Source organism: Thrips palmi, unplaced genomic scaffold, assembly GCF_012932325.1.
Source record: "Thrips palmi isolate BJ-2018 unplaced genomic scaffold, TpBJ-2018v1 HiC_scaffold_17, whole genome shotgun sequence".
Lineage (NCBI taxonomy): Eukaryota > Metazoa > Arthropoda > Insecta > Thysanoptera > Thripidae > Thrips > Thrips palmi.
This window is the reverse complement of record NW_023144626.1, coordinates 6,950,915-6,973,801: the sequence shown is the minus strand read 5'-3', so window position 1 is coordinate 6,973,801 and position 22,887 is coordinate 6,950,915. Positions and strand designations below refer to the sequence as shown.

At 43.8% G+C, this 22,887-nt stretch overlaps 5 protein-coding genes across 7 annotated transcripts; 2 read left to right on the top strand and 3 right to left on the bottom strand.

Moving 5' to 3' along the window:
* Positions 1-19: 19 nt before the first annotated feature.
* LOC117643775 (cAMP-dependent protein kinase inhibitor alpha-like) lies at positions 20-6,698 on the bottom strand. 2 transcript variants are annotated; one of them, XM_034382853.1, is made up of 5 exons: positions 5,917-6,698; positions 5,364-5,469; positions 3,935-4,207; positions 2,615-2,836; positions 20-2,180 (listed from the first exon to the last, which is right to left on the bottom strand). In XM_034382853.1, the coding sequence occupies exons 2-5, from the start codon at positions 5,365-5,367 to the stop codon at positions 2,095-2,097; spliced, it is 585 nt and encodes a 194-aa protein (XP_034238744.1). In that variant the 5' UTR covers positions 5,368-5,469; positions 5,917-6,698; the 3' UTR covers positions 20-2,094. The 2 variants fall into 2 exon arrangements, with proteins under 2 accessions (XP_034238744.1, XP_034238745.1); XM_034382854.1 differs by lacking the exon at positions 3,935-4,207 and having other exon boundaries at positions 5,917-6,693.
* Positions 6,449-9,220, top strand: LOC117643770 (beta-catenin-like protein 1). The gene is made up of 11 exons (XM_034382846.1): positions 6,449-6,478; positions 6,623-6,874; positions 6,971-7,077; positions 7,153-7,324; positions 7,470-7,629; positions 7,717-7,940; positions 8,016-8,164; positions 8,255-8,436; positions 8,520-8,698; positions 8,775-8,976; positions 9,062-9,220. The coding sequence occupies exons 1-11, from the start codon at positions 6,449-6,451 to the stop codon at positions 9,148-9,150; spliced, it is 1,746 nt and encodes a 581-aa protein (XP_034238737.1). The 3' UTR covers positions 9,151-9,220.
* LOC117643773 (probable ribosome production factor 1) lies at positions 9,206-10,865 on the bottom strand. Its single transcript, XM_034382851.1, has 6 exons — positions 10,604-10,865; positions 10,226-10,447; positions 9,986-10,139; positions 9,816-9,898; positions 9,557-9,738; positions 9,206-9,468 (listed from the first exon to the last, which is right to left on the bottom strand). The coding sequence occupies exons 1-6, from the start codon at positions 10,772-10,774 to the stop codon at positions 9,294-9,296; spliced, it is 987 nt and encodes a 328-aa protein (XP_034238742.1). The 5' UTR covers positions 10,775-10,865; the 3' UTR covers positions 9,206-9,293.
* A 212-nt stretch (positions 10,866-11,077) lies between these two features.
* Positions 11,078-12,609, bottom strand: LOC117643774 (RNA exonuclease 4). Its single transcript, XM_034382852.1, has 3 exons — positions 12,452-12,609; positions 11,374-12,340; positions 11,078-11,287 (listed from the first exon to the last, which is right to left on the bottom strand). Exons 1-3 carry the CDS (start codon positions 12,452-12,454, stop codon positions 11,178-11,180), a joined length of 1,080 nt encoding a protein of 359 aa, XP_034238743.1. The 5' UTR covers positions 12,455-12,609; the 3' UTR covers positions 11,078-11,177.
* An 822-nt stretch (positions 12,610-13,431) lies between these two features.
* On the top strand, positions 13,432-20,354 carry LOC117643772 (TAR DNA-binding protein 43-like). 2 transcript variants are annotated; one of them, XM_034382849.1, is made up of 4 exons: positions 13,432-13,798; positions 14,262-14,431; positions 14,512-14,652; positions 18,025-20,354. In XM_034382849.1, the coding sequence occupies exons 1-4, from the start codon at positions 13,564-13,566 to the stop codon at positions 18,958-18,960; spliced, it is 1,482 nt and encodes a 493-aa protein (XP_034238740.1). In that variant the 5' UTR covers positions 13,432-13,563; the 3' UTR covers positions 18,961-20,354. The 2 variants fall into 2 exon arrangements, with proteins under 2 accessions (XP_034238740.1, XP_034238741.1); XM_034382850.1 differs by lacking the exon at positions 18,025-20,354 and adding an exon at positions 16,353-17,667.
* The last annotated feature ends 2,533 nt before the right edge of the window (positions 20,355-22,887 follow it).

The window sequence follows — 22,887 nt, the reverse complement described above, 5'->3', positions numbered from 1 at the left end:
GGAAAATAAGAAAGCAAGATTTTCTTTAACTCGCTTTATTACTAAGGTCGTCCGTCACAGGTTCGAATACACTTCCAAAAAAAAAACACCTCGTTTTGCCACAATCATCGTGAAAAACTATCACTTACAAACATTGCTTCGGGGCTCCATTGATACACCCACAATAATTGAAACACTAAGAAAGTACACTTTTAATAGATGGCCCGTAAAACCTAGGATTGCAATACAAACACGTCTATCAATTAATGTGATGCACAGGTTTGTCTAGATTAATTGTCATTTTGTACTGTGGGTTATATCTCCCTCTCTCTCCCATTCATTTTGGTAAAATTAAAGGATTCTACCAGCAGGAGGGGAAACACGACAAAAGCGCCGCGATGGCATGTTACATAAAAAATAGTCAGGTTCTAGTGAAATAAGAAAATATACACATAATTTGTTCAAAATTGACGATCCACGGTACAAAGCGCTTGAGGTGAAACGCGTTGTGCTTTTGATTCTCATTGGCATGAATAAAGAGAGAGGGCGTCCAAATAAGAGAAATTGTCAAAGAATGACTTTGCGAAAATTCCACTCAAAACAGTTCCTAAAAATCCATAGGATAGAAAGATTGCTAAAGGAGCAAAAATACAAAGGTTTTATAATAAACCGGGTTTGGTGCCTGCTATACCCAACGACCTGGATGCTTTGCGTACATACAAATGGCCCACGACACTATATCTAAGTACATAACAATCGGTACACACCCTACATGGCAAGATAGCGAGACGTAGTACGTAGTACCGAGGTACATAGTCATTTAAAAAAGGGGAACAAAAACAAAAATTCAAAAGTCAGACTGTTGTCGTACCATTGACTAAAACCCTCAGTGAGATCCTGAGTAAGTGCTGTCCACGCAATAGATTAGCGCAAGAAGCGTCACATAAGCATTCAAACACGACAAAAAAGAAGAAGGTACACAATAAAAATAACAATTAGTAAATAACAATCACAGTCCATCCATGTACTACGACTACACGGCCACCGCGTGGCCACCGCGAGATTACATTATATCACCGGGAAATAGAATACAACGAGGTACAAAATGTTCAGGGATCAGTTACAAAGGACAACGTTCAACAAACGTGTGGGTTCGACTTGCATTGCTTGCGCGGCGAACGCGAGCGTAAGCAGCCCTGCCACCACGCTCGCAAGCCAAACCCCTCAAACTACTCAACGAGTTGACAAAAGTCATAAGTGCAGTGCGAGGAATAGGTTGTCCAAGATAACGCTTTCTCTCCAGCCGCGTGGAGCGCGAACTTCCACGATGGCCCTGCTTGCCCTGCTCTTGCTCGCCCCAGTTTCTGTGGAACAGCCATGGCCACTACGTACACTGTAAGCGTTTCCTGGGGTCTTCCTGCACCCAGATTTCTTCTCACCAAGACAGGCTTGGTCGTCAACCTACACGAGACCACGCTCGCACAAGGAACACGACCTCCCGCCCGTTTTCGGCCTCAGTTTTCTTTCAAATATTGGCAAAGAGTGTCCAAAACGACGACCGCAGAGTAACACTGGCGTGGCGACGAGATGCAGATGGACCCGTATATTGTTGGTTATTTCACTTAAAACTAAGTTTCCTCTCGGCGATGGTCCGCCAGTCCAAATAATCACGTTGCTGGCAAAACGACCGAAACGACCTCGGACGACGGCCGCGGCCATGGCCCCCGGAAATTGCCAGCAAATTAGGGAATCAATCTCCGGCAGACGGGCCGCTGCGCTGCCCCACTGCTATCTCGGGGATGCTTGTGCGGCCCGGCGGCCCGGCAGGGCTGCGTCATTTTCAGTCCGATGGGTCAAGTGGGGTCAACAGGAGGGCGTGCCCCGCCAGCCCCACCGCGTCAACTCCCACGCACGGCGACTCAGCCCAGCAGAGTTGCAGCGGGCATCGGGGCGTTCCAGGAGAGGGAGGCTTTCGGGTTCCAGCAACCGCTCCAGCAGTCCGTCCGTCCGGCAGGTTCGGGCTGCAGCCAATCAGAAGCGTGCTTGGTGCAGCCACCCGCTGCCCCGGGGCGGGCAGCCAGCGCAGCGAGCGCAGCTAGGCCGGCGTCGCGGCGTTCATCTGCCCTGCTCCGGCGCCGCGCCGGGCGTCGCCTGCTGCGTCTCGCTGCACCCCGAAGGCCCCGCGCCGGAGGGCCCGGCTTCTGCAAACCAGAAAAACAATTGGTTCAAGACGCTGTCCGGGATAACAGAGGAATGGCCCCAATGAAGCCGCCCGCTCACGCAGAGCCACGCAGAGCCCAATCAGCCAAGGGGCTCTAGGCGCTGGGACAGGCCCGGCCTGCGAAGAGGATTTCACCCCCACCCCCACCCCCGCACGTCCCACGTCCCGGACGTGACGCTGCCGACCGCAGAGTAGCACAGGACACGCGCTGCAGTTGGCACGATCGGCCTCCGCCCGGCCAGGCCGGCCACCCCCTGCAGGGCCTGTAGCGCGCCCCAGCCGGGCCCCAGCCGGGGCCCAGCCGGGGCCCAGCCCTGCGCAACACTGCGGTCGCCACTACACGAGTGCGAAAAAAATAAAAACGCAAAACGCGGCGCCGCGGCCGGGAACCGAACCCGCGTATCACCCACTCACCCATCTGGTCGATGGCCAGGCCGTCCATGCGCTGCGCGATGTCCCCGCTGCCGGTGTTGGCGTGCTGGCCCATGATGTTGGCCATGGCGTTGCGTCGGCCCGTGCGGCCCGTCGTCAGGAAGTCCTCCACGGGGTCGGCCGCGCCGGGGGCGGTCCTGCCGCCCTGCGCGCACGGGGCGCCCTGCGACGCGCCGGGCTGCTCCATGGCCAGCATCTTCAGCACTGCGACACAAACAGTGAGCGTGGCGGACGGACGGCCCGCCGCCGACCCGGCCCCTCCACCCCCAACGGCGGGAGGGGAAGGGGTGAGCCACAGGCCGCAGGGGAGGACGGCGCGCTATCAGTGAGCTTGACGCCAATAATCCAATCTCAAGTCTGGCGGCGCTGGACGGCTTCTGGGTCGAAACAAGGCACGGAAAGGACAACCCCTCCGCCCAAGGAAGTATTTCACTCAAGATATCAAACCTACACAGGCGGAAAGGTATGCCGAATATTGTTTTCAACAGGTTTTACCAAACTACAAACCACAACACGCGTTAGAATGCTGAAAACACCATGCTGTCAAACACTCACACTCAGTCATGCTGCAAACGGTGAAGGTGTGGCTCCTTCAGTGCTGGCAGGTCAGTGGACAAACACATTCCTTACGATGCATCCGCGGAGGCAGGGCTGCATCTCGGCCTATCACCAGGGCAAACTCCCAGCAAGCGGCTTCGCGCTGCATGCAAAGGAGTTCCCTGGAGAACGGCGCGAGATAGTCAACCCTTCCGGCACAGACGCATCTCCGTTGCAAACGAGCAAGTTCTACTACAGGTACTGAAAGTTGGCTCGCGGGGCCCAAACAAGTGTCAGATCAGGTCCAGGCAGCACTCCAGGCAGGTCGCCGGCATGCGCGCCCCTCACCGCCATGCAGTTAGTGTGCTGTCTCGGTCAGTTAGGCGGCGCCCCGCCTGGCGGGCCTGCAGGGTTAGTTCATGGTTAGGCACAATCCGGGACAACTCCATGCACCGTGGTAGTGACACCTGCACCGACGCTAGCTGCCATTCGGGAAGGTGGAAGTTTAGCTTTCTACTCAAACAACACAAGTCGAAACGCAAACGATGCAGCGGGCTGGGGGTAGGGCACCCGCTCCCCCTGGAAGCCTCGGCGACCCGGCCCGGCCGGAAGGGTAGTTGTTGGGTTCGAGGTTAGTCCGTTAGTGGAACGCACGACGCGGCGGGGCGGAGGGAACGGCAGAGCATGCAGAAGACGAGGCCCTGGCGTCATGCAGGCGTGGCGCCGCGGCCCGCCCTCCGAGACCTCGTCCGAGGCGGTGGCTACCTTTGGCGCGCCTCATCGTCCTGGAGGTCCTGGAGGTCCTGGAAGTCCTGGTGGCGCGCGGCTCGTTCCTGCGACCGAGCTCCGCGACGAACAACCGGCCGCGCGTTGGATCTTGGCAATCTCGAAACGACCTCCTGTTCCTCCTGGTTCCATGCAGCGCCGATTCGGCCGCCATGGCGCCACAGGGGGTTGGGGCGCCCGCACAGCCCGCACGGCCTGCCCGCGTGGGGCCGCTACCCCTTCCACCCGCGCTGCCCGCGCCGCCCGCGCCCACTGGGAAGGGAACACATCGACGCGGTCAGAAGCAGAAGGCGGCCAGGTGGGAAGCACCACGGCCACCGGTCCCGTCCCATGCAGGTCGGCCATTTCGGCCATTTCGGCCATTTCAGGCAGAGACCAGACCCAACGCAGCCAGCGCGGCCAGCGAGTGCCGCCGCGGCGTAGCTACGCGCAGCCAGGCGGTACGCGGTGTGAGGCTGCACAGTGGGCCACCGGCGGAGGTGGCCAAAATTCTCGACGCGTTTTGAGCCCCAGAGTCGCTAGACAGGACTCGGACCGAACGTATGACCCCACCAATGGATTCCTCGTTCGGAGAGCAATCCATTGGTGGGGTCACACGTTCGGTTCGAGTCCCATTTAGCGACTCTGGGGCTCAAAACGCGTCAAGAATTTTGGCCGCCTCCGCCGGTCTTCTGGCCCACTGTAGACTGTGAGGCGGCAAAAGTGTCGTCGGCAGGAGGTGAACGGGAGGAAAGCGAGCGCTTGAATAAATATGAGGAGGCTGGTGCTGGCGGCTTGCTGGCTTGCAGCATGGCTTGCAGGTGCGGGGCAACACGTATACTAGGCGGTGAAAAGGAAAACGGCCAATGCCACACTAAAACGAAGGTCGTCTCGGTGGACACGAATTTTAATGCTCAATTCAAGTTTTCTTCCCCATTTTTTTGTCATTTTGTACAGTATTTTCAAAATGAGCCACGATATTGACACCCCAATAAAAGTCTGCCCTCATTTTAAAAAAGAGAGAAGAACAAGACAGTTTTCTTTTCAATTTTGATGACGACTTGAGTTTTAGGGAGGCCACTTCACTCACTTCATCTAGGCCTTAACTGTGGGTTAAATTGATAAAGTGTTTCAGGTTTAAGGAAATACCCAAATGAATTACAAAATGATCACAATGAATAGAGCTGGAAAAGAAACGTTGCTTCCTTAACATAGAAGCCTGTCAAAAGATGCAAACAACGTATCGTCACATATTTAAAACATATTTGAACTAGCATGATTTGTTGCCATGGTAAGATAACAAAAACACCTGTCATTGTACAATTTTTACACTAAGAAATATCATGTTAAACACATCAGTTACTCTTGCCGATCAATTTTCATCAGATATATATTACTAAACCCGTCTACTGAAGCAAAAGAAACTCACCCATCAAATTTTAATTCCAGATGCAATTTTCTTCTTCTGGGTAGAGTGGTAATCATGTATTGCCCACATGTGAATTGTGCACAGAAGAGTTAGACGTTGACAAGACCTGTGGGCAAGAAAAAGTCCACAGATACACTTCCACCGAAACATTCAATTAGGTTAGGTCAGCTGATAACAGCCAGCCAGCACAATAAGAAGTAGAACAGTAGAGAGAGTTCAAATAAGGAGTGTTCAAAGAAAGTCACGTGCCTGAGATAGTACCAATTGCTTAACTGCCTCAAGTGGAAAACATGGGGAAAACAGTATTTAAAGAATTTAAAATATTGTGCTTCCTTGTGCAATATTCACAAGGGGAAGAGGAATGTGCACCAGACCAAACAAAAGTAAACTTTTCCCATGACATTTTTTTTGTTTGAAAAAGAGAGGTAAATGAGACAAGAACACACATGAAGTAACATAAACAAACACAATGTTTCCTGACTCTTTCCTAATGGCAAGTCTATCTTGTCAATTAGTGATAGAAAACATAGTTTGAGGGATGAAGGTCGCTTACCTGGAGATGATGAGTCTCACATAGGTTGAGACTTCACTTTTAAAACAAAGTACTGCAAAAACACTCGATATCTCATTTTGTTTCACTTTTTTGGTTGTTAACTTTGACAGTAGCTTTATGTCTTTACACCAATGCTTTCTGCTAGGATCTGGAAAAAACGCCTTCTTCACGGAAACAATCTTCCAGATTTAGATGTAGCCAACACTACAACATGGACTATGAACCACGGTAACCATGCCTAATATTTCTCAGAAGCAAAAGAAAGTCATAATTTAAAATCTTTTTAAAATAATGATTTTCCCCACAAAAGTAAAAATTTTCTAGCACGATCTTCACACTTATCAAGTTTTCTTTTTATGTTGGTCATTGTGCCGGGATTTGTTGCTGTTGTTGTTTCATTTCTTGTTGTTTTTAGTTGTTGTCGTTCACTATTGTGGTTAGAATTTTGATAATCCGGTATCCAAGTTGGTCGATTTTTACGAAGTTTACGGACTGATTATTAGTGAAGTATCTCATTTCACGGTTCATTACAATGGATATCGGAGAACTTCTCACCTACAAGGTTTGATTTTAGAATTCAGCATTTCTCCTGTGTTGAGGCACTGAAATTTTGCCTCCATTCACAAACATTCCTCTGCTTACCTCTTAACTTACAATTAAGAATAGTTGCAAAATTCTAATAGATGCCTTACCATACAATCCCTAGCCAGCACCTACCCCCAAAAGGCCTAATGAAGGCGAGAGAAATGAAGATGATGATGACGCTGAGTATGAAAGACATCGTAAGCACAGAAGAACCCATGCAAGCAGCAGCTCAAGAAACAGAGAACGTGACCAGAAAGCAAAGGTTGAAAGAATAAAACAAGAGATAGAGCAGATATCTTCTGCTGCCAAAAAGGCTGAGGAAGAAGAACGTGAGAAAGTTCAACAAATTGTGGACAGCGTTGAGTCAACAGAGGTTTGCCCAATTTCCTGATTACACATCGTGTTTTTATTCGTTTTTTGTCTATATAATGTAAAACTTGCCTGCTTCTTTTTTTAAAAAAATTTTCAGGGTGAAGTGCTAGATGAAGCTGCTATGAAGAGAATGATACTTCAGTTTGAAAAGAAAGCCCTTAAAAACCAGGAAATGAGAATCAAGTTTCCTGAAATGCCAGAGAAGTGAGTCCCAATTAAGTAATGAAAACTTCTGTCCCATTGTTTCTATTAGGTTTGTTATGATGTTATTACTTCCAGGTTTATGGAATCAGAAGTGGAGCTTAATGACTGCATAGTGGAGCTTCATGCATTAGCAACAGTCCCAGATCTCTACCCTCTCATGGTGGAACTTAATGCTATACCATCATTACTGGAGCTTCTCTCACATGAAAACACTGACATTTCTGTGGCTGTGGTTGATTTGCTTCAGGTAAAATCGCTTCTTATTTCAAATTATTATTTTATTTCTATCCTGAGGCCTCCCACCCTCTAGCCTCCAATAGGAAGGTGAAACAAATAATTATTATAACATTTGAGTTAATCCTCTTGTTTTATTGTATTTATTGTATATCTAGGAACTGACCGATGTGGATATTTTGCATGAAAGTAAAGATGGTGCTGATGCTCTTATGGAAGCTCTCATATCCCAGCAAATTTGCCCTCTGTTGGTTGCAAATTTGGAGCGCTTGGATGATTCTGTGAAAGAGGAGAGTGATGGAATCCATAACACACTTGGTTTGTATAGTTAATAACATCAGTTGTAATATGTGTTTTACTCCTCCTATTGGTTTCTTATATTTGTTGGTTTGATTCATATTTCAGCTGTGTTTGAAAATATCACAGAGCTACGTCCTGAGGCTTGCGCAGATATGGCCAAACAGGGTTTATTGCAATGGCTGATGCGTCGACTTCGAGTCAAGGCCCCCTTTGACAATAACAAACTCTATGCTAGTGAAATTCTGTCAATACTCCTTCAAAACACTCCAGAGAATCGACAAATGATTGGGGATATGGATGGCATTGATGTCATTCTGCAACAACTTGCTGTAAGACAGCTTCAAGTGCAAATTGCAGGACACCACTGCCTGAATTGCGGACTGATGGCAATTATTCTGTTTCAGTTTTACAAGCGGCATGATCCTTCATCCAGTGAGGAACATGAAATGATGGAGAATCTTTTCAATTGCCTCTGTTCTTGTCTGATGTATGCACCAAATCGTGAGCGATTTCTTCGGGGTGAAGGACTGCAGCTAATGAACCTCATGCTAAGGTCCTGGCACATTTGCATTTTTCTTGGTTTTAGTACCTCATTGATAAAATTAAGTAGTATTTATTATTATTATTGATCGTCATCTTACAGGGAGAAGAAATTGTCACGTAATGGATCTTTAAAAGTTCTTGATCATGCTATGTCTGGTCCAGAAGGCAGAGAGAACTGCAACAAGTTTGTTGACATCCTTGGTCTTCGTACTATTTTCCCTCTTTTCATGAAAACACCAAAGAAGAATAGAAAGCGTATCTTAACAACAGAAGAACATGAGGGTCAGAATTCACCTATGTTCAGCTTTTGTTGTAGTATATTTATCAGTAATTTTTATTGAATAATGGACAATTTGTCGTTTCAGAACATGTTGTGTCCATAATAGCCACAATGCTACGGAATTGCAGGGGCCCTCAAAGACAAAGGCTTCTTAATAAGTTCACAGAAAATGATCATGAAAAAGTTGATCGATTAATGGAACTCCATTTCAAATATTTAGAAAAAGTCGAGCAAGTTGATCAGCTTATTGAAGATGAAAGAAGAGTATGTTGAACATGATCCAATGATATCCATAGTGTTAAAACTTGGTGAATAATTTGTCTTATCTTCTTTTCTTCAGGACCTTGGGGAAGGAGAAGATTCAGATGAAGAAGATGCAAATTATTTACGAAGGCTCGAGGGTGGCCTGTTCACTCTGCAGTTGGTTGATTTCATCATTCTAGAGGCTTGTATGGGTGCTGCCTCCACTGTCAAACAGAGAGTCCTTCAAATTTTGAATCTTCGTGGAAAATCAGTTAAAACAATTCGACATGTCATGAGAGGTAGGACTATAGAAGTATGTGATTTAAATTTGCTGTGTTTTGGTTGTTTAACAAATTCAATCGTTTTCTTAACTTTGTTTTTCAGAATATGCTGGAAATCTAGGTGATGCAGGAGACAAAGAGTGGCGAGAACTAGAGCAACAGCATATCCTTCAACTTGTGGATAAATTTTAAGTGTGTAAATTACCAATGTATCTGATAATAATCATTTCAAAGAATTAAAGAAAGATGTGTGTAGAAGACATATTTAATTTTTCTTGCGATATGAGAATTTCCACCATTATCAGTGATGGAAGCAATACATTGAGGTGACAAAATTATAAGAAGAACTTGCGACGGCTAGTCTCAATTTCATGCCTGCGGCCCTCGGCAGTCCATTCATATTCACCAGATTTGCTGTCAAATAATCCATGCTGCAGAGATCTTAGCTTCATTGTGAAACGAGGACCTAGTTCTCTTAGTGCAGCTCTCTTTTCATTTCTGAACTGATATCTGGAAAGCAAGAGATAAAATAACATCAGAGGAGCACTTAGGTGGGGTGGATAAAGGTAGAGATGCTTCAGGAAACAGTGAGACAAACCTATGATGTCTGAAAAATATATAGTCTCTCTGGTTGTGGAAGGTAACAGCGCGACGTCCTTTAAATTCAGGGTCGTAGTGAAACAAGGAAGCCAGCATTCTGCTCACCGTGAGGCCAAGGCGAGTGGTGAAGTTATTCAGAATGACCTCTGGCCTACAATTACCTATTTCTTTGTAGTTGCGCTAGGGGGAGAACAGGAAATCAAATATATAGCAACTTGTCAATTCAAAATTAATTCACAAACTCTTTGGTACCTTACCCTTAGTTCTGGAGTAATTTTGACATTACTGAGGCGAAAATGCGCAGTGGGGCCATTTGGTAAATGTGTCAAAAGAAGGCCATCTTAAGAATTAAGTTAAGGAGTTTGAATACTGCAAGAAAATTGCAATTTTGACCCTGACTATAAGTTAGGTAGCAAGAAAAGGATACTGGGCTTGCTCATATCTTCATTAATAATGATGACATCAGTGAATCCTTCCTTAATGGCGCTCTGCATTATCTTCTTTGCTCCAGACCGATTCCGGTACAGGGAGAGAGAGTTGGGAATTATCCTGGTGAGCTCTCTTCCAAATATACGAGTTCTCTAAAATACAAACAATATTTTACAAAGACATAAACATTGTGACACACTTCTTCAAAATTGATAAGATAAGTTCAATTAAATGTTACCTTGTGAGGATTGTCACAGTATGTGATGAGCACTTTGGGCTCTACCTCCCGGCTAAAGTATGTGCTGAGTTCATCAAGTTCATGATCTTTCTCTGTTTCAAGCTGTTTCTCCTCTGTGATATTAATTGTTGTTTCATCTGGAACCCTCAATGATTCAATAGTGTGTGGAACTTGCTTTTCGACTCCTTCTTTCTCTCGCTTTTTCTTCAAAGCCTTCTTTTTCTGTAAAAAAATAAACAGACAAGATAAGTGCAAACAGGACTTAAGGTTAGTCTACATCGGTCGAAACTGAAAATTGAAAAGCATGTGGGAAAGCTCGAGTAATAATCTAAAATCATAATTTCACACCAAATAAAATCGAAAGAAACAAATAAATACCCTTGTTTTCGCCTCCTTCGCCTTGGCAAATTTGGCCTTGCGAACATCTTTGTTTTTGATCAAACTGATGCGTTCAGGTTTACGATCAGGGACAAGCGTTCCTTCTCCAACTTCTTCTTCAGATTCAGAAGAGGACTCCGGAGAATCCTCACGACGATCAAATTTGCTCATAATTACGGCCACCCCAAAAACTAGAAACACAACTAACCTAACCCCAATCACCCACGTTGATTTTGAGACTGACAGACGTGGTATGAAAAATTCATGATGAGCTACACTATGAAAAATATCAAGCTCATAGAAACTTTGCTCTGATTGGAGGAGCGATTGGCGAGGGAGGGGAGTCCAAATTGTGATTCGGGAGATCCCCAGACAATCAACTAAACCATCTGTGACTCCATGACTAAACCGATGGTTTGGTTTCATGGGTAAGCTATAACCAACAACGTGCAGAGCAAAGAAATTTTGTTGACATGAGATTTCAATATTCATTTTATTAAAGAAATAACTTTATAAACAAAACAATAAGTCAACGACCGGAAGTGTTTTTCTGTATCTGCACAGCGCCTACGATTCAGAATGCAACAAATTCATCGGGTAATTTAGAAGAATCTGCAGCTTCCTTCTTCTTGGGTAATGGCTTGGTGAGCTTCTCAGCGATCTTGGCATTTTTCTTTCTTAACTCTGAAAAGGTAGGAAAAAATTATTAAAAAGTATGTTAATGATAATGGTACTTATGAATGAGACATAGCAACACTAAGAAAACTCACCCCTTTTTTGCTGCCTGTAACCTTCCCATTCTTTTTGATACAAGTTGTAGAGCTGCATTGTTGCCTTGGCATCTTCAACTGAGCTGTGTTCACCTGACTGAATATTGACACCAAGAATTTCTGATGCTAATTTTTTTAAACCTGGAGTACGTCCTTGATTTAAATTTCTGAATGGTTTGAATCTTGACGTATCCCGTATCATCTTTGCGGGATGACTTATCATTAACACTTTGAGGTCGTTTCTAATGGCATGACCAACCAAAATTCTACCTTTAATGATATTAGCAACATCTTTTTGAACAGTGTCAAATTCTTCTCCTCTCTTGAGGTCAGAAGGCCTCACACCACTTACATGGGTACGATAATCAACAACCTTCTCTTTTGGTTTTACAAATCGATCATAGAGGCATTCTCCATGTTGATTGACTAAAGAAACTCTGGCAAGGACACTGTCTCGGCCATCATCGACACCAACCATTTCACAATCAATAGCTATACATTTTGTCAACTCTCGCTCTCCATCAGACTTGGGAATAAGTTCACTGATATAGGCGTCATCTGTTTCGTCTACCAGGACCAGAGGCTTGGTTTCTGTAGTCGGAAATGATTTAACTTTTTCACGTTTCCTGAGGACAGCAATATTTTGGTTTGATTTGCAACTTTCGCTTGCATGTGAACCAGGCTTGAGTTCACTCGTTTTCTTCTTATTTCTTTTGTCGGAATGAGGTAAGCCTGAGGCTAAGAATGCCTGCCAGTTATTGGATATAGAGTCTTTAGGTGGTTTGAAATTGGCAAGAGCTTTCTTCAGTTGATCGGTAGGTTGATCAGAACTCGACTTTTTCTTGCCTCTGAATCTTCTTTTCTTTTTGGTCACTTTGATAGCAAGCTTCTCAATCGATTTTGAAGGAACTTCTACATTAGCAGAAGTTGCCTTTTTCTCCAAGTGCTTTTTTCCCATGCTGCTTGCCTGAAACATACGAAAACATAACCTCAGCTTGGTGCAGCTCAACAAAATAAAGTGATCAAAATACAGCTAACCACTACGAAACAAAATGAAACCTTCACAATAAATACTCACCATGTGCAGAGATGAGATTTTTTAGTTGTTGTTTTGCTCAGTTGATTTGTTTTGACCCGAAAATTCGAGAAAAGACAGACTACACAACCGCCACCACACCACCACAACGTCGAGTCTGCCCTCTGCCTTACCTATATTTAAAACCCTGGACTACAAGAGCCAAAGGTTCGTAGGCCATCAAACATTGAAAACTGAAAGCCATTCAGAGGGTCGGTACGAGCCTGCTTTGTGCCTACACTCGCAGGGGACGACACGACGCCACCATGCGGAGGGGCTAGGAAGCTGTCCCGTGAGCGGGGTGTTGTTTATGGTATTTGTGACCATGGCTGTGACAAAAGTCAGGCTTGTTCACTAAGTTATTTATTTGAAATATGACGAAGTATGTTATCGCCGGTCTTGACAATACCACATTTACAAAAAATACTGTTGCCTCGATCGAATAATTGCTTGACAATTCGTACGTTAAGTAGGGTTATTTTCGTCTGCTCGGGGCCCGCTGCCAAACTTCACACACAATCATTTTGTTCTTACGTTTCCTCAAATTAGCAAAATAAACAACTCAAATGTGACTAGAGAATGGCTTAATAATTGTCAGAAAAAAGGCAAAAAAAATTCTGCAGCTCAAAACGTCTCAATTTTTTTCAAACATCTCAATTCTTAGTGTGTCTTAATGTTTAGTAGGTTGGCTACAGAGCTTCTTAGCACCGCCGCATGGTGGCGCCACGGGTACCCCAACTTACACTCATTAGGCCGACCCTCTGAATAAACAAGGGAAAGCTATAGAGCTGCAGCGGCTGTGCAGCTGCCTAAGCAGCAGAGAGCAGGGTCTTTTTTCTCATTCTTTTTTATATTGGGAAACCACTATATTCTTTCTAATCACGAAGTACGAAGACACTCATTACAGATCAATTTTTACCATGGTTTTGACGTTTCGACTTCACAACAAGAAAAACAAAAAGAATGGAAATCAATACCCATGATTCCATGCGAGTGCACTTCCTTTTCCGTCCCCAAGTGGGCTTCGTTGTTTGTGCGAAGTCTCCATCTTTCGTCTGTGGCTAGGGATAAAATAAGTGTAAATAAAGAGCGTCTGGTGACGGAGAAAACAAAACATGAGTTCGTATTTGCAAGTGGCGGAAGACGAAAATGAAGAACCCATAGAGCTACCCACCGAAGAGGACGGTACCCTGCTTCTGACGACATTGGCGGCCCAGTTTCCAGGGACTTGTGGATTGAAGTACCGCAATCCCGAGTCGCGTATGCGAGGAGTTCGCCTCGTAGATGGCCGGTTACACGCTCCCGATGGCAACTGGGGGAACAATGTTTACTTTTGTGTCTTCCCCAAGGGTAAGTTGACCGATATACACCTCGTAGTTCGTTCCTTTCCCTAGGGTTCATGCGGCGACTCTCTAGCAATGGCCGCCGCAGGGTTAGGCCTATTAAATGTACTCTCGGCCGCCTTCGGCCTTTCCCAGTTTTGTTGTATTTATTTTGTGCCCTCGTCTGCCTGCAATCATTGTAGACGCTGAAAGCGCTGTGCGGTTTTGTCCGATTCCTGCAGGTACTCCTTTTACACTGTCAACCTGCGAACTTCACCTCTAGTGGCTTGTATTATTTTGGGACCTCTTATTTTCCCTGATGCTCGAAATATTGTTGTTTGATTGTTAAAATAGCGTTTTGAACCAGTTTTGAACTTAATATTCGGTTTTAAAATTTCTAGCAGATCCTCTTGTGTTTCCTCTCTGTATTTCCTGACAATTTGTTTTGATCAATTGGTAAAATTACTATTTCTTTTGTCATCTTGTTACAGAAAACAAGAGGAAGTCTGATGACCATTTGGAAAATTCTACACCAAAGACAAAACGAATGGAAACCAAAATGAAGTGTTCTGATTTGATTGTTTTGGGACTACCGTGGAAAACTTCTGAGCAGCAACTACGTGAATATTTTGAATCATTTGGAGAAGTTTTAATGGCTCAGGTAAGTGTATGCCACACTCACACACTCCAAGAATGCCATTATTGTCCAATATTGACTGACAACAATAATGTTCGCTTTAGGTTAAGAAAGATCCCAAGACTGGACAGTCGAAAGGTTTTGGATTTATTCGATTTGGAAGCTATGATGCCCAGATCCGAGTTCTTGCTCAGAGGCACATGATTGACGGAAGATGGTGTGATGTGAAGGTTCCCAACTCAAAGGTATGTCCTGCATCAATATCAAATCGCCTTTATTCTGATTGAATCCATTCTAGTGCATTTCATTGCACTGCTCTCAGACATGTTGTGGGTTCATTCATTTTTTGGGAAATCTCGGACCTTAAAATTCTATTTAGTATATTTTTTGTTTGTTATAGTTTAAAGGAAGGATTTATTATAATTGATCATCTAGATAGGTTTCCATTTCTGTCTCATAGGTGATGGTTTCCAGCTTGCCTTTACTTTTATTTTTCACATTCTTTATTCTGTTTTACCAATTTTGGTACTCAAATAATATAAGCCATCATTTTGATCATGCATTGCCATATATTTTTCAAAGACAGATCTTTAAAGATTGAAATAATTAAACTGTGCTTAATTTCCCTCTGAAATTCTTGTCTTCAGTATTAAGATTGTTTTATTCTTGTCACGAGATTGTTTAAGTTTCAAATAGTGAAAATTATGTTTTATTTATCTTTTAGTTTTATAATTTGATTTTATGGGGCTGAGTATTTGAGTGCCGATGTGTGATTTGCATGCTGATATTTGGTGAGAAGTTTGATAGTTGCTTTGAGTGTGACTGTTTGTGTGACGCCCATGGGCAACACTTGCCACATCATCAATGAAGAAAAGCCAATATGCTGGCTTATCAAAATGACGTGATATCTATGTGGTTGTTGTGGCTGATGTTTGTGTGAAGCTTGTGTGAATGGTGAGCAATTCTTACATTCCATGTTTATTTTACGTTGAGTTCTAGAAGGGGCAGTCAATTTTTATTAGATTCTAGATAAAGTGTGTTGAGAAGAGTATAATCCCCACCTCCGTTTTCTTCTTATTCTGTTGGTAGGGTGTGGTTTTTGTGTCTCCAGTGTGTGTGATTGAGTGTTTGAAGACCAAATTTGTACTGCGAGGAATTGTTATTATATATTATGTTTGGTATGGACAAGAGGCATGGGTCATGTCAATGAGTCAGCTGAGCTGTATGTGGACTTCATGGTCTTCATTCATTCAACATGAGGCTTTGAATATGCTGCCCCTTTTCCTTGTTGGGTGAAAACACCATAAGCTATTTTTCTTAAGATTAGTTAAATACCTCATTTAGCTTGCACTTCATTAACCCAGCTCGAGAAGTATTTAAGACCCCAAACTTGGACACAGTTTTATTTCTAGTGGGTGTGGTACAAGAATGAATTTGCAATTTGGTGAGTTTTCTTGGCCTGCAGAGGATATTGTTTCCTTTCGGCTGAAGCTGAGAAATACATTGACAAGTGCAGTCAAGCTTTTCTAAACTTATTTCTCATTCCTCTCATTGAACATAATTTTTTGATCGAAACCTTATAACCTTATTGTTTCTGTATGCAAGTGATTGAAAGAGGTGTGATGGAATGACTTCTGCATGTGAGAATGGGTGTGCTTGTGTGTGTGAGCGAGGCAGAGCGTGTGAGAGAGAGGGACTGATGCATCAAGTGCGTGCGAGCTTCTAATCAGGAACATATTAAGAAATGTAAGTTTATTGATTGTACTTTGAATGTATGTATGTGCGGGAGTACTGTATGTGTGTGTTGGATGCTACTGTATGGTACTTGGCTTGGTATGGTGTATTTATTCTGTTTGTGTGCGGTGTCATAATTCTTGATGCTATTACAAGCAAGAGGAGCGCTAGTGTGGGCCTCACTGATGGTGGGGTCGATGTTTCTTTGCAGGCCACTGATGGCGGTCAGCGTCCTGGGGCCTTTAAGTCTGATTCTGATAGAGACTGGGCCATGCAAGCTCCATCAACCAACTTCACTTCAGTGACTCGCTACAGCTCTGTTGGCAATTATCGACCATCCTCGAGTTACGATGGACCTGTAGATCCGTATTATAACAAACCATCTTATGAAAGATCAATGACCCGAGAGGATTCTCTTCAAGTTTATGATAAGCCTTACAACGTGTCTGCATACTCCCACTATGATGCTGTGAACCATGGTCGATCTCCGTCTCCGTATTCTCCATATTACTCTAGTAGACAATATAATCCACCTCGGGATGTTTATGACTCCTATCATTATAATCGGCACCAATCTCCAGATCGCTATTCTGACCGTGATGGTCAAAGACACAGAAGCTCACATCACAGGAGTAAGAGCTCAAGTCTTGGTTCAAGCCGCCATGAGCGTGCTTCACCACCTCCTGTTTGTCCAAAATATTTCAGGAAAAGTGTTGCAACTTTCAAAGATAGATCTCGCTCTCGTTCACCTTTGGACAGAACATATTATTACCCACCAGGAAGATCTGTGACAGATTCAATTCCAGTAATCCAGTCACGTTACTGACAATATTCAAAAGAATGAAGATGTGCCTTTATGCCTTGGATGTAAGGAGTGCTCTAGTGCAGAGAATGATTGTTGCATATGTGGTGCTACACTCTACTGGATGTTGTTTATGTTTTAGTTCTTAGGTTATGCACCCCCAAAATATGATTGCAGTGTGTATGTTTATTGTTGAATTGCTTATTCCAGTGACTAAGCACAATTGCTGTGAGTTTCTTTTATTTGTATAATCAAGGTTAGCAGCTAAGAATCTGCTAAAAAAAAAATGGAAGGGGTCTGAAATAAATAAACCTGGAAAGGAAATGTTTTAAATATTTTGTTTCTTGTTGGGATTTGTGAAACCAAGATAGTGTCTTTGCCTAAGTGATGTGTGTTGATTTCACATTATCATCATTAATCATTTCATTTGGTCACTCAATTTCTCAACTAAAAAACACAGGATGTGGGGCATAGTCGGTTTAAGATTACACAAGTTTGCTTGTTAAGGATGCTGGTTTTTTGTTTATTTTTACTTCTTCTAGTTACTTAATTGTAAAATTATCATCCACATATATGTTTGAAATTCCTATGTCTTTATGCTTCAAATTGTTTCTTCTTACATTATCTACAAAGCTCCTCTTTTCTCAAGGTGAACTTTGACTATAGATGTGGAATATTTCTATCACCATCCTTCATGGTCTACATTAAAAGTTTATAAAACTCACATAAGCTTCACTTTTAGCATATTTGTTACCGGGTTGAGTGACTGGAAGATGCCTATGATTGCATGAAGGCATTTTCCATTGCATGTTATTTTTCCAAGTAGACTGAACATTTGTATCTTTACCTGGTACAGTGTTGGCATTGGGGAATATTGTTTGCACCCAAAGCTAGGACATTTGTAGGTCCAGCACCTTTCAATGTTCAGATTTTTATCGTTTCTTTGTTTTTTTCTCTCTTTATTTGAAGTGGTTAAGTAGTTGTTCAAACTTTCTCATAATGGTACAATGCATGAGCCCCATCAGCATTGATGATGTAGACCGTAGAGCTTGACGTGGTGGTTTTGTTGTCATTTTTCCAGGACGGCCAGATGATGCAGGTGCCATGCAAAGTGTTTGTGGGCCGTTGCACAGAGGACCTCCAGCAAGATGACTTGCGTGAGTATTTCTCCAAGTTTGGTGAGGTGACGGATGTTTTCATCCCCAAGCCGTTCCGGGCGTTTGCCTTTGTCACGTTCCTCGACCCCGAGATCGCCATGGGCCTGTGCGGCGAGGACCACATCATAAAGGGCATCTCTGTCCACGTGTCCGAGGCTGCACCCAAGAGCGAACTCAACGGCGGCCGGTCGTACGGTGGCAGCAGAGGCGGCGGCGGCGGTCGCGACCACAACATGGGCCGGCCAATGGGAGGGAACCACTACCAGCAGCACCACCACGGCCACGGTCATGGCCACGGCCACGGCGGGGGCAACATGGGTCCTGGCGGCTGGAACCAGGGCGGCCACAACAGGGGCTCCATCGACATGCCCAACCTGCAGGCGCTGGGCATCGGCGGCCAGGGGGGCGGCCCTGGGGGCGGCCAGGGGCAGGGTCAGAACATGAACAACCCTTTAGGCATGGGGGCGGCGCTGAACCTCGGCGCCATGCCCATGAACACCGCTCTGATGGCCGCCGCGCTCAACCAGGCTGGCTGGGGTCTCATTGGCTCCCTCCAGGGCAACCAGGGGCAGCCGGCGGGGGACCAGGGGCAGCAGGGGTTTGTGGGGCCCAACCAGGGCGGGGCGGGGTTTGGGGGCGGTCCGCCTGGCGGGCCCCAACAGGCAGGGGCTCCCCCCGCGGGGGCAGGGGCAGCTGGTGGGGGGTTTCTCAGCTGGATGAGTCAAGGGGGCGGGGGCGGGGGAGGGGCAGGGGACGCGGGTCAGGGTGGCGGGGGCCCGGGAACGAACGGACCTCAACCTCAAGGTTCGAGGACCCAATGGGAGAGTAAACAACAGAATTACCTAAAATACGACGTGTGAGAGCAAGCCTGGGCTCCATGGTGGGGTCCAGGTCCAGGTGTGTGCGTGCAGCTGGGCACAGGTGTTGGCTCCGCCCCGGGCCACCAGGGCCACCCCATCCCCATGGGCCCCGCCTCGGGCCACGCCTCGGGCTCGGGCCCCTCCCCGGGTCCACCCTCGGGCCCCTCCACTGCGATCGTGTGGTGCCCAGCAAGAACTGAGGTGTACATGTAAAAGAAAAGTCAAGTGCGTTTCTCTTAGAAATTGTGTTGTTCTTTGTTTTATTATTTTTCTTTCTTAGACTCCTTGCTGTCGTGGAGTTTTTGAGAATATACTATGTACATATATCGATCTGTAGGCTCAAACAGATTAGTTGCCAGACGGGCAATTTGCAAGCTATTAATTGTTAAATGTGTGTGCATGGGTGGGGTGGAGCGACTTCACAAAGAAGTAAACATAGTAGAGCTTCTATTTCTGAGTCATATGCGTTGTCGTTCTTTGCCTGCAGCAGTATTGTGTGGTTCTTCAATTTCGTTGCTTTCTTAAAGCATCGTGCTTCGTAACACTGTATGATTTCTTCTTTTGTTTGTGTAGGGATCTAAATCATGTATTATGACCCTTCAAGCGATAAATTTGTTAGTTTTCAGTCAAAGTTTATTTTTCATTGCTTACAGTATGATCTGGTTCAAAGTCTTATTATTATTGTATAGAAATGAATTATCACTTCCTCATTAGTGAGATAATGTGTGTATGTGTTAAAGAGAACTTGTATGCCCTGCCCATGTCTGTCCTGGCATGTCAACAAATCAGGAAGTGTGCATATTGTTGAGCTTTGTTACTATGAATATTACTATATTACGGATGGAAAGAAATTCAGAGTGCCGTGTAACTTATTGGGAGCAAGTTGTGAAAGCCCTGTTGACCAATTAAAGTTGTGGTACCAATAGGAGCTTCTCATAGTTTTCAATTTTGTTTTTCTTTGTGTGCGAGTGTGTGTGAGTGTGTATAGACTTTCATGTTGAATTGTTTTCATTCATTGACAAATTCCCACATTTCGTCCTAGAGGTGGATTGGGAAAAGTGTTTTGTGGTGTTGTGCGTGTTGCTCCTTTTGGTACCATAACTATTCAGTGTGCCTGAGATGTGCGAGAATTGAATTTCTTCCTTCCGTGTGCTTGGTGTGAGTGTTCTGTTACAGTCTGAGAAGTGTGTGTCAATTATTTTGTTTTTGGTGTGGAATGAAAACCATCAAACAGTACAAATGGGAACTATGAAATTTAATTATTAAAAATTAAGTTTAGTGAGCATGTACTGGACATAGTAATTTCATTTTTTTACTTTTTTTTTCATTTTTAACTGTTCTGATGGTTTATGTGTGTTCATATAAAGAAAATAAAAGCATAAAACAAGTTTTAATTGTTGTTCTTGTCAGATAGGAATGGAACCTTATATTTCACTTCTGTGCTTGGGACTTATTTGCACATTCTAGAATTTGGTACAGCAAATTTTGTTTTGCTTTTTAAGGTTTCAAAATGTATTCCAACAGTTTCATTGCAGCTATAATTTTTCTTATAGCCTTGTTACCTTTACTTAAATGCAGTTTGTCCTTTTAGCGTGCGTACCTCTAGCTTCTTGGCAGGTCATTCTTGAGAGTGAATGCTATGTGATTGTGTGCCTGAGTAGAATTTGCAAGTGAAACCAAGTGAGATTATACTCATCTGACTGTTTGCCGAGTGTGAAAGGTGTGCAGGCTGCATTATTGGACATAATTGTAGTGGGGGGAGAAAAATAGAGTGGTGAACCCATGTTTCAAGAGAATTAAACAAACATGAAGGTCAGTAAAGTTATCGAAACATTTTGGGGTTTGTAGTCCATAGCTCATTATTTATCTGACCAAGCGGTTGATTCAATAATGCAGCCTGTCACAGGTATGAGCCGCAGGCCAGCCAGGCAAACCAACACTTACAACACTCTTGACACATAAGTTTTTGAACAACTTCCAATGGATCTTTCCATTCCCTCTTCTTCCTAAAATACTCAAACTCTCTTGATTTACCTAACTTCCTTGATGATATCACGTGTCTTACCTTTTCTTGGACAGAGTTTGTTGTGTTTTTCTCAAAATATCTTAATTATTTACACCTGCATTTCCCAGAAACACAATTCTTTACATGCCCTTTTGAAACTCGCTGAAATGAAGATAAAGGCCTAGCGAGTTGCTGCCTTGGTTTGGAAGCTGCGTGCTGTGTGCGGTGCCTTGCCTTGGATGCCTTGGGTGTGCAAGAGTGCGATTGCGACGGAGTGCAAGACAGAAGGTGAGCTCTTTGTGTGTCAGTGTGCGTGTCTGTGTGTGGCTGAAAATGTGATGCATTGCTAAAGCTAGATTTCTTTTTTTGTTTTAACTTGATTTCAAACGGCCAGGAGGTAAGCAGAGATTGTGTTCAATCCTGTCCTGTTTGAAGCTAATTATAGAATAACGTTTTTATTTCTGGCACCTCTTTTTTTTTTTTCATTAAGTATTGGTTGGATTTCTGCTTGACTGGATACTGCTGTCCATACTTAAAAGCATCCTCCATTCCATTATGTGTTTAGGTGTCTTGAGTTCAATGCTTTTTGCACTTCTCTTGCAAGTTTTCTTTTTTTTTCTTCATTATTAGTGTGGCTATAACAGGCTTAATTCGGAATTCAGACGTGCGCCTTAATTCATGAATCCTAGAAAGTGAAGTTATAATTATTGGAAGCAAGCCAACTACCGCTTGTTTCGTGTGAGGCTAGATTGTGTAGCATGTTTGTTACCACTCAATACTAATTCCTTTCTCATTGTCTGAACTCCTTTTCACAAGCGTTTAATTGAGATTTTTTTTGTTTTGGTTTTACAGAGTAGAGTTGTTTACTTCCCCTTTAAACCCTTATTTTCTTTTTTTTCTTCTTTTTTTACCAGACAGAATGTTAAGGAATTCAGTTTGACAGATACATATAAACTTGATTGTGAAAATTCATCCTAGCGGATTTAAAAGGGCTGTTTTGTTGAATGACATACATTTTCTAGTATTAGTTTAAAACTTGGGTACATGTACATTGTATGTATGTGCATGTACTATTTCTAGTGAGCAGAGCTAGTTCACCTTGAATTCAAAAATTGGCAGTTCGCTAAATTTGTGAACATTGTAAAATCATACCTGTATCCTATACCTATGTAATTGTATGATACCTTGGTTCAACATATGTCACAACACGACTTACGCGTAGAAATAGTATTTAGTATGAGCAATCTGTTCAGCTCCATTATCCACGTTTAATCCAGACTAAAAGTCATAATTTTTCCTAGAATTTGTTGTTTAGCAAAAGCTATCCTTTGTGGTTTTAGGACTGTGGGTAATGAATCTCGTACCTAGCCTCAGCTTCCAAGTGTATTTTTTGTCTTACTTCCTATCTCTCTTTATTTTTCCATTTTGTTTTTGTTTTAAAGCAGTTTATGTGTGTATTGTGCTCTTGCTCTAACACTGTCAAATCAAGTGTAATGAAAATTGTGTTATCAGCTCGTCATTCCCCCTGTATTCCACCATATTTTAACTATTCTAGTGGATAGGGGAACAACAGTAGATGTGATATGATAGCTCATTTTTCATTGAATAATAATTTTCAAGTTTTTGTCCATGATTTGGTGCAAATTATGGAAGCTACATTTACAAAGTATAAATTAAAAACTGTGAACTGTGATCTGCAGGGTGGCGCTCATGGTGGCAATGACAGGCTGCTGCTTTCTCCCAAGAGGAACCCCGAACTCGCAGGAAACATCTTAAGTTTCTTCTCCTGAATGGTAACAACTATTTTCACTTCCGAGAGAAGATTTATGTTCTTACTGCCTAGTTAAAGAGGTATTCTTTACAATTAGCGTTATTTTCTGGAATCTCTAATAGACGTAACATACATTATCAATATTTTGTTT

What these genes read in the sequence shown, in the direction of transcription:
- LOC117643770 (XM_034382846.1), top strand. Translation starts at nt 6,449, where the DNA reads ATGGATATCGGAGAACTTCTCACCTACAAG. An exon ending in TTTCCTGAAATGCCAGAGAA is followed by an intron (nt 7,078 to 7,152) that starts GTGAGTCCCAAT and finishes TATTACTTCCAG; the next exon opens with GTTTATGGAATCAGAAGTGG. An exon ending in AATTCGACATGTCATGAGAG is followed by an intron (nt 8,977 to 9,061) that starts GTAGGACTATAG and finishes TTTGTTTTTCAG; the next exon opens with AATATGCTGGAAATCTAGGT.
- LOC117643772 (XM_034382849.1), top strand. Translation starts at nt 13,564, where the DNA reads ATGAGTTCGTATTTGCAAGTGGCGGAAGACGAAAATGAAGAACCCATA. An exon ending in CTTTTGTGTCTTCCCCAAGG is followed by an intron (nt 13,799 to 14,261) that starts GTAAGTTGACCG and finishes ATCTTGTTACAG; the next exon opens with AAAACAAGAGGAAGTCTGAT. An exon ending in TGAAGGTTCCCAACTCAAAG is followed by an intron (nt 14,653 to 18,024) that starts GTATGTCCTGCA and finishes TCATTTTTCCAG; the next exon opens with GACGGCCAGATGATGCAGGT.
- LOC117643775 (XM_034382853.1), bottom strand. An exon ending in GACGATGAGGCGCGCCAAAG is followed by an intron (nt 2,837 to 3,934) that starts GTAGCCACCGCC and finishes TTTGTGTCGCAG; the next exon opens with TGCTGAAGATGCTGGCCATG. An exon ending in CCTGGCCATCGACCAGATGG is followed by an intron (nt 2,181 to 2,614) that starts GTGAGTGGGTGA and finishes TCTGGTTTGCAG; the next exon opens with AAGCCGGGCCCTCCGGCGCG.
- LOC117643773 (XM_034382851.1), bottom strand. Translation starts at nt 10,774, where the DNA reads ATGAGCAAATTTGATCGTCGTGAGGATTCTCCGGAGTCCTCTTCTGAA. An exon ending in ACTGTGACAATCCTCACAAG is followed by an intron (nt 10,140 to 10,225) that starts GTAACATTTAAT and finishes TTTGTATTTTAG; the next exon opens with AGAACTCGTATATTTGGAAG. An exon ending in TGAAGATATGAGCAAGCCCA is followed by an intron (nt 9,899 to 9,985) that starts GTATCCTTTTCT and finishes TTAATTCTTAAG; the next exon opens with ATGGCCTTCTTTTGACACAT.
- LOC117643774 (XM_034382852.1), bottom strand. An exon ending in TTACAGGCAGCAAAAAAGGG is followed by an intron (nt 11,288 to 11,373) that starts GTGAGTTTTCTT and finishes CTACCTTTTCAG; the next exon opens with AGTTAAGAAAGAAAAATGCC.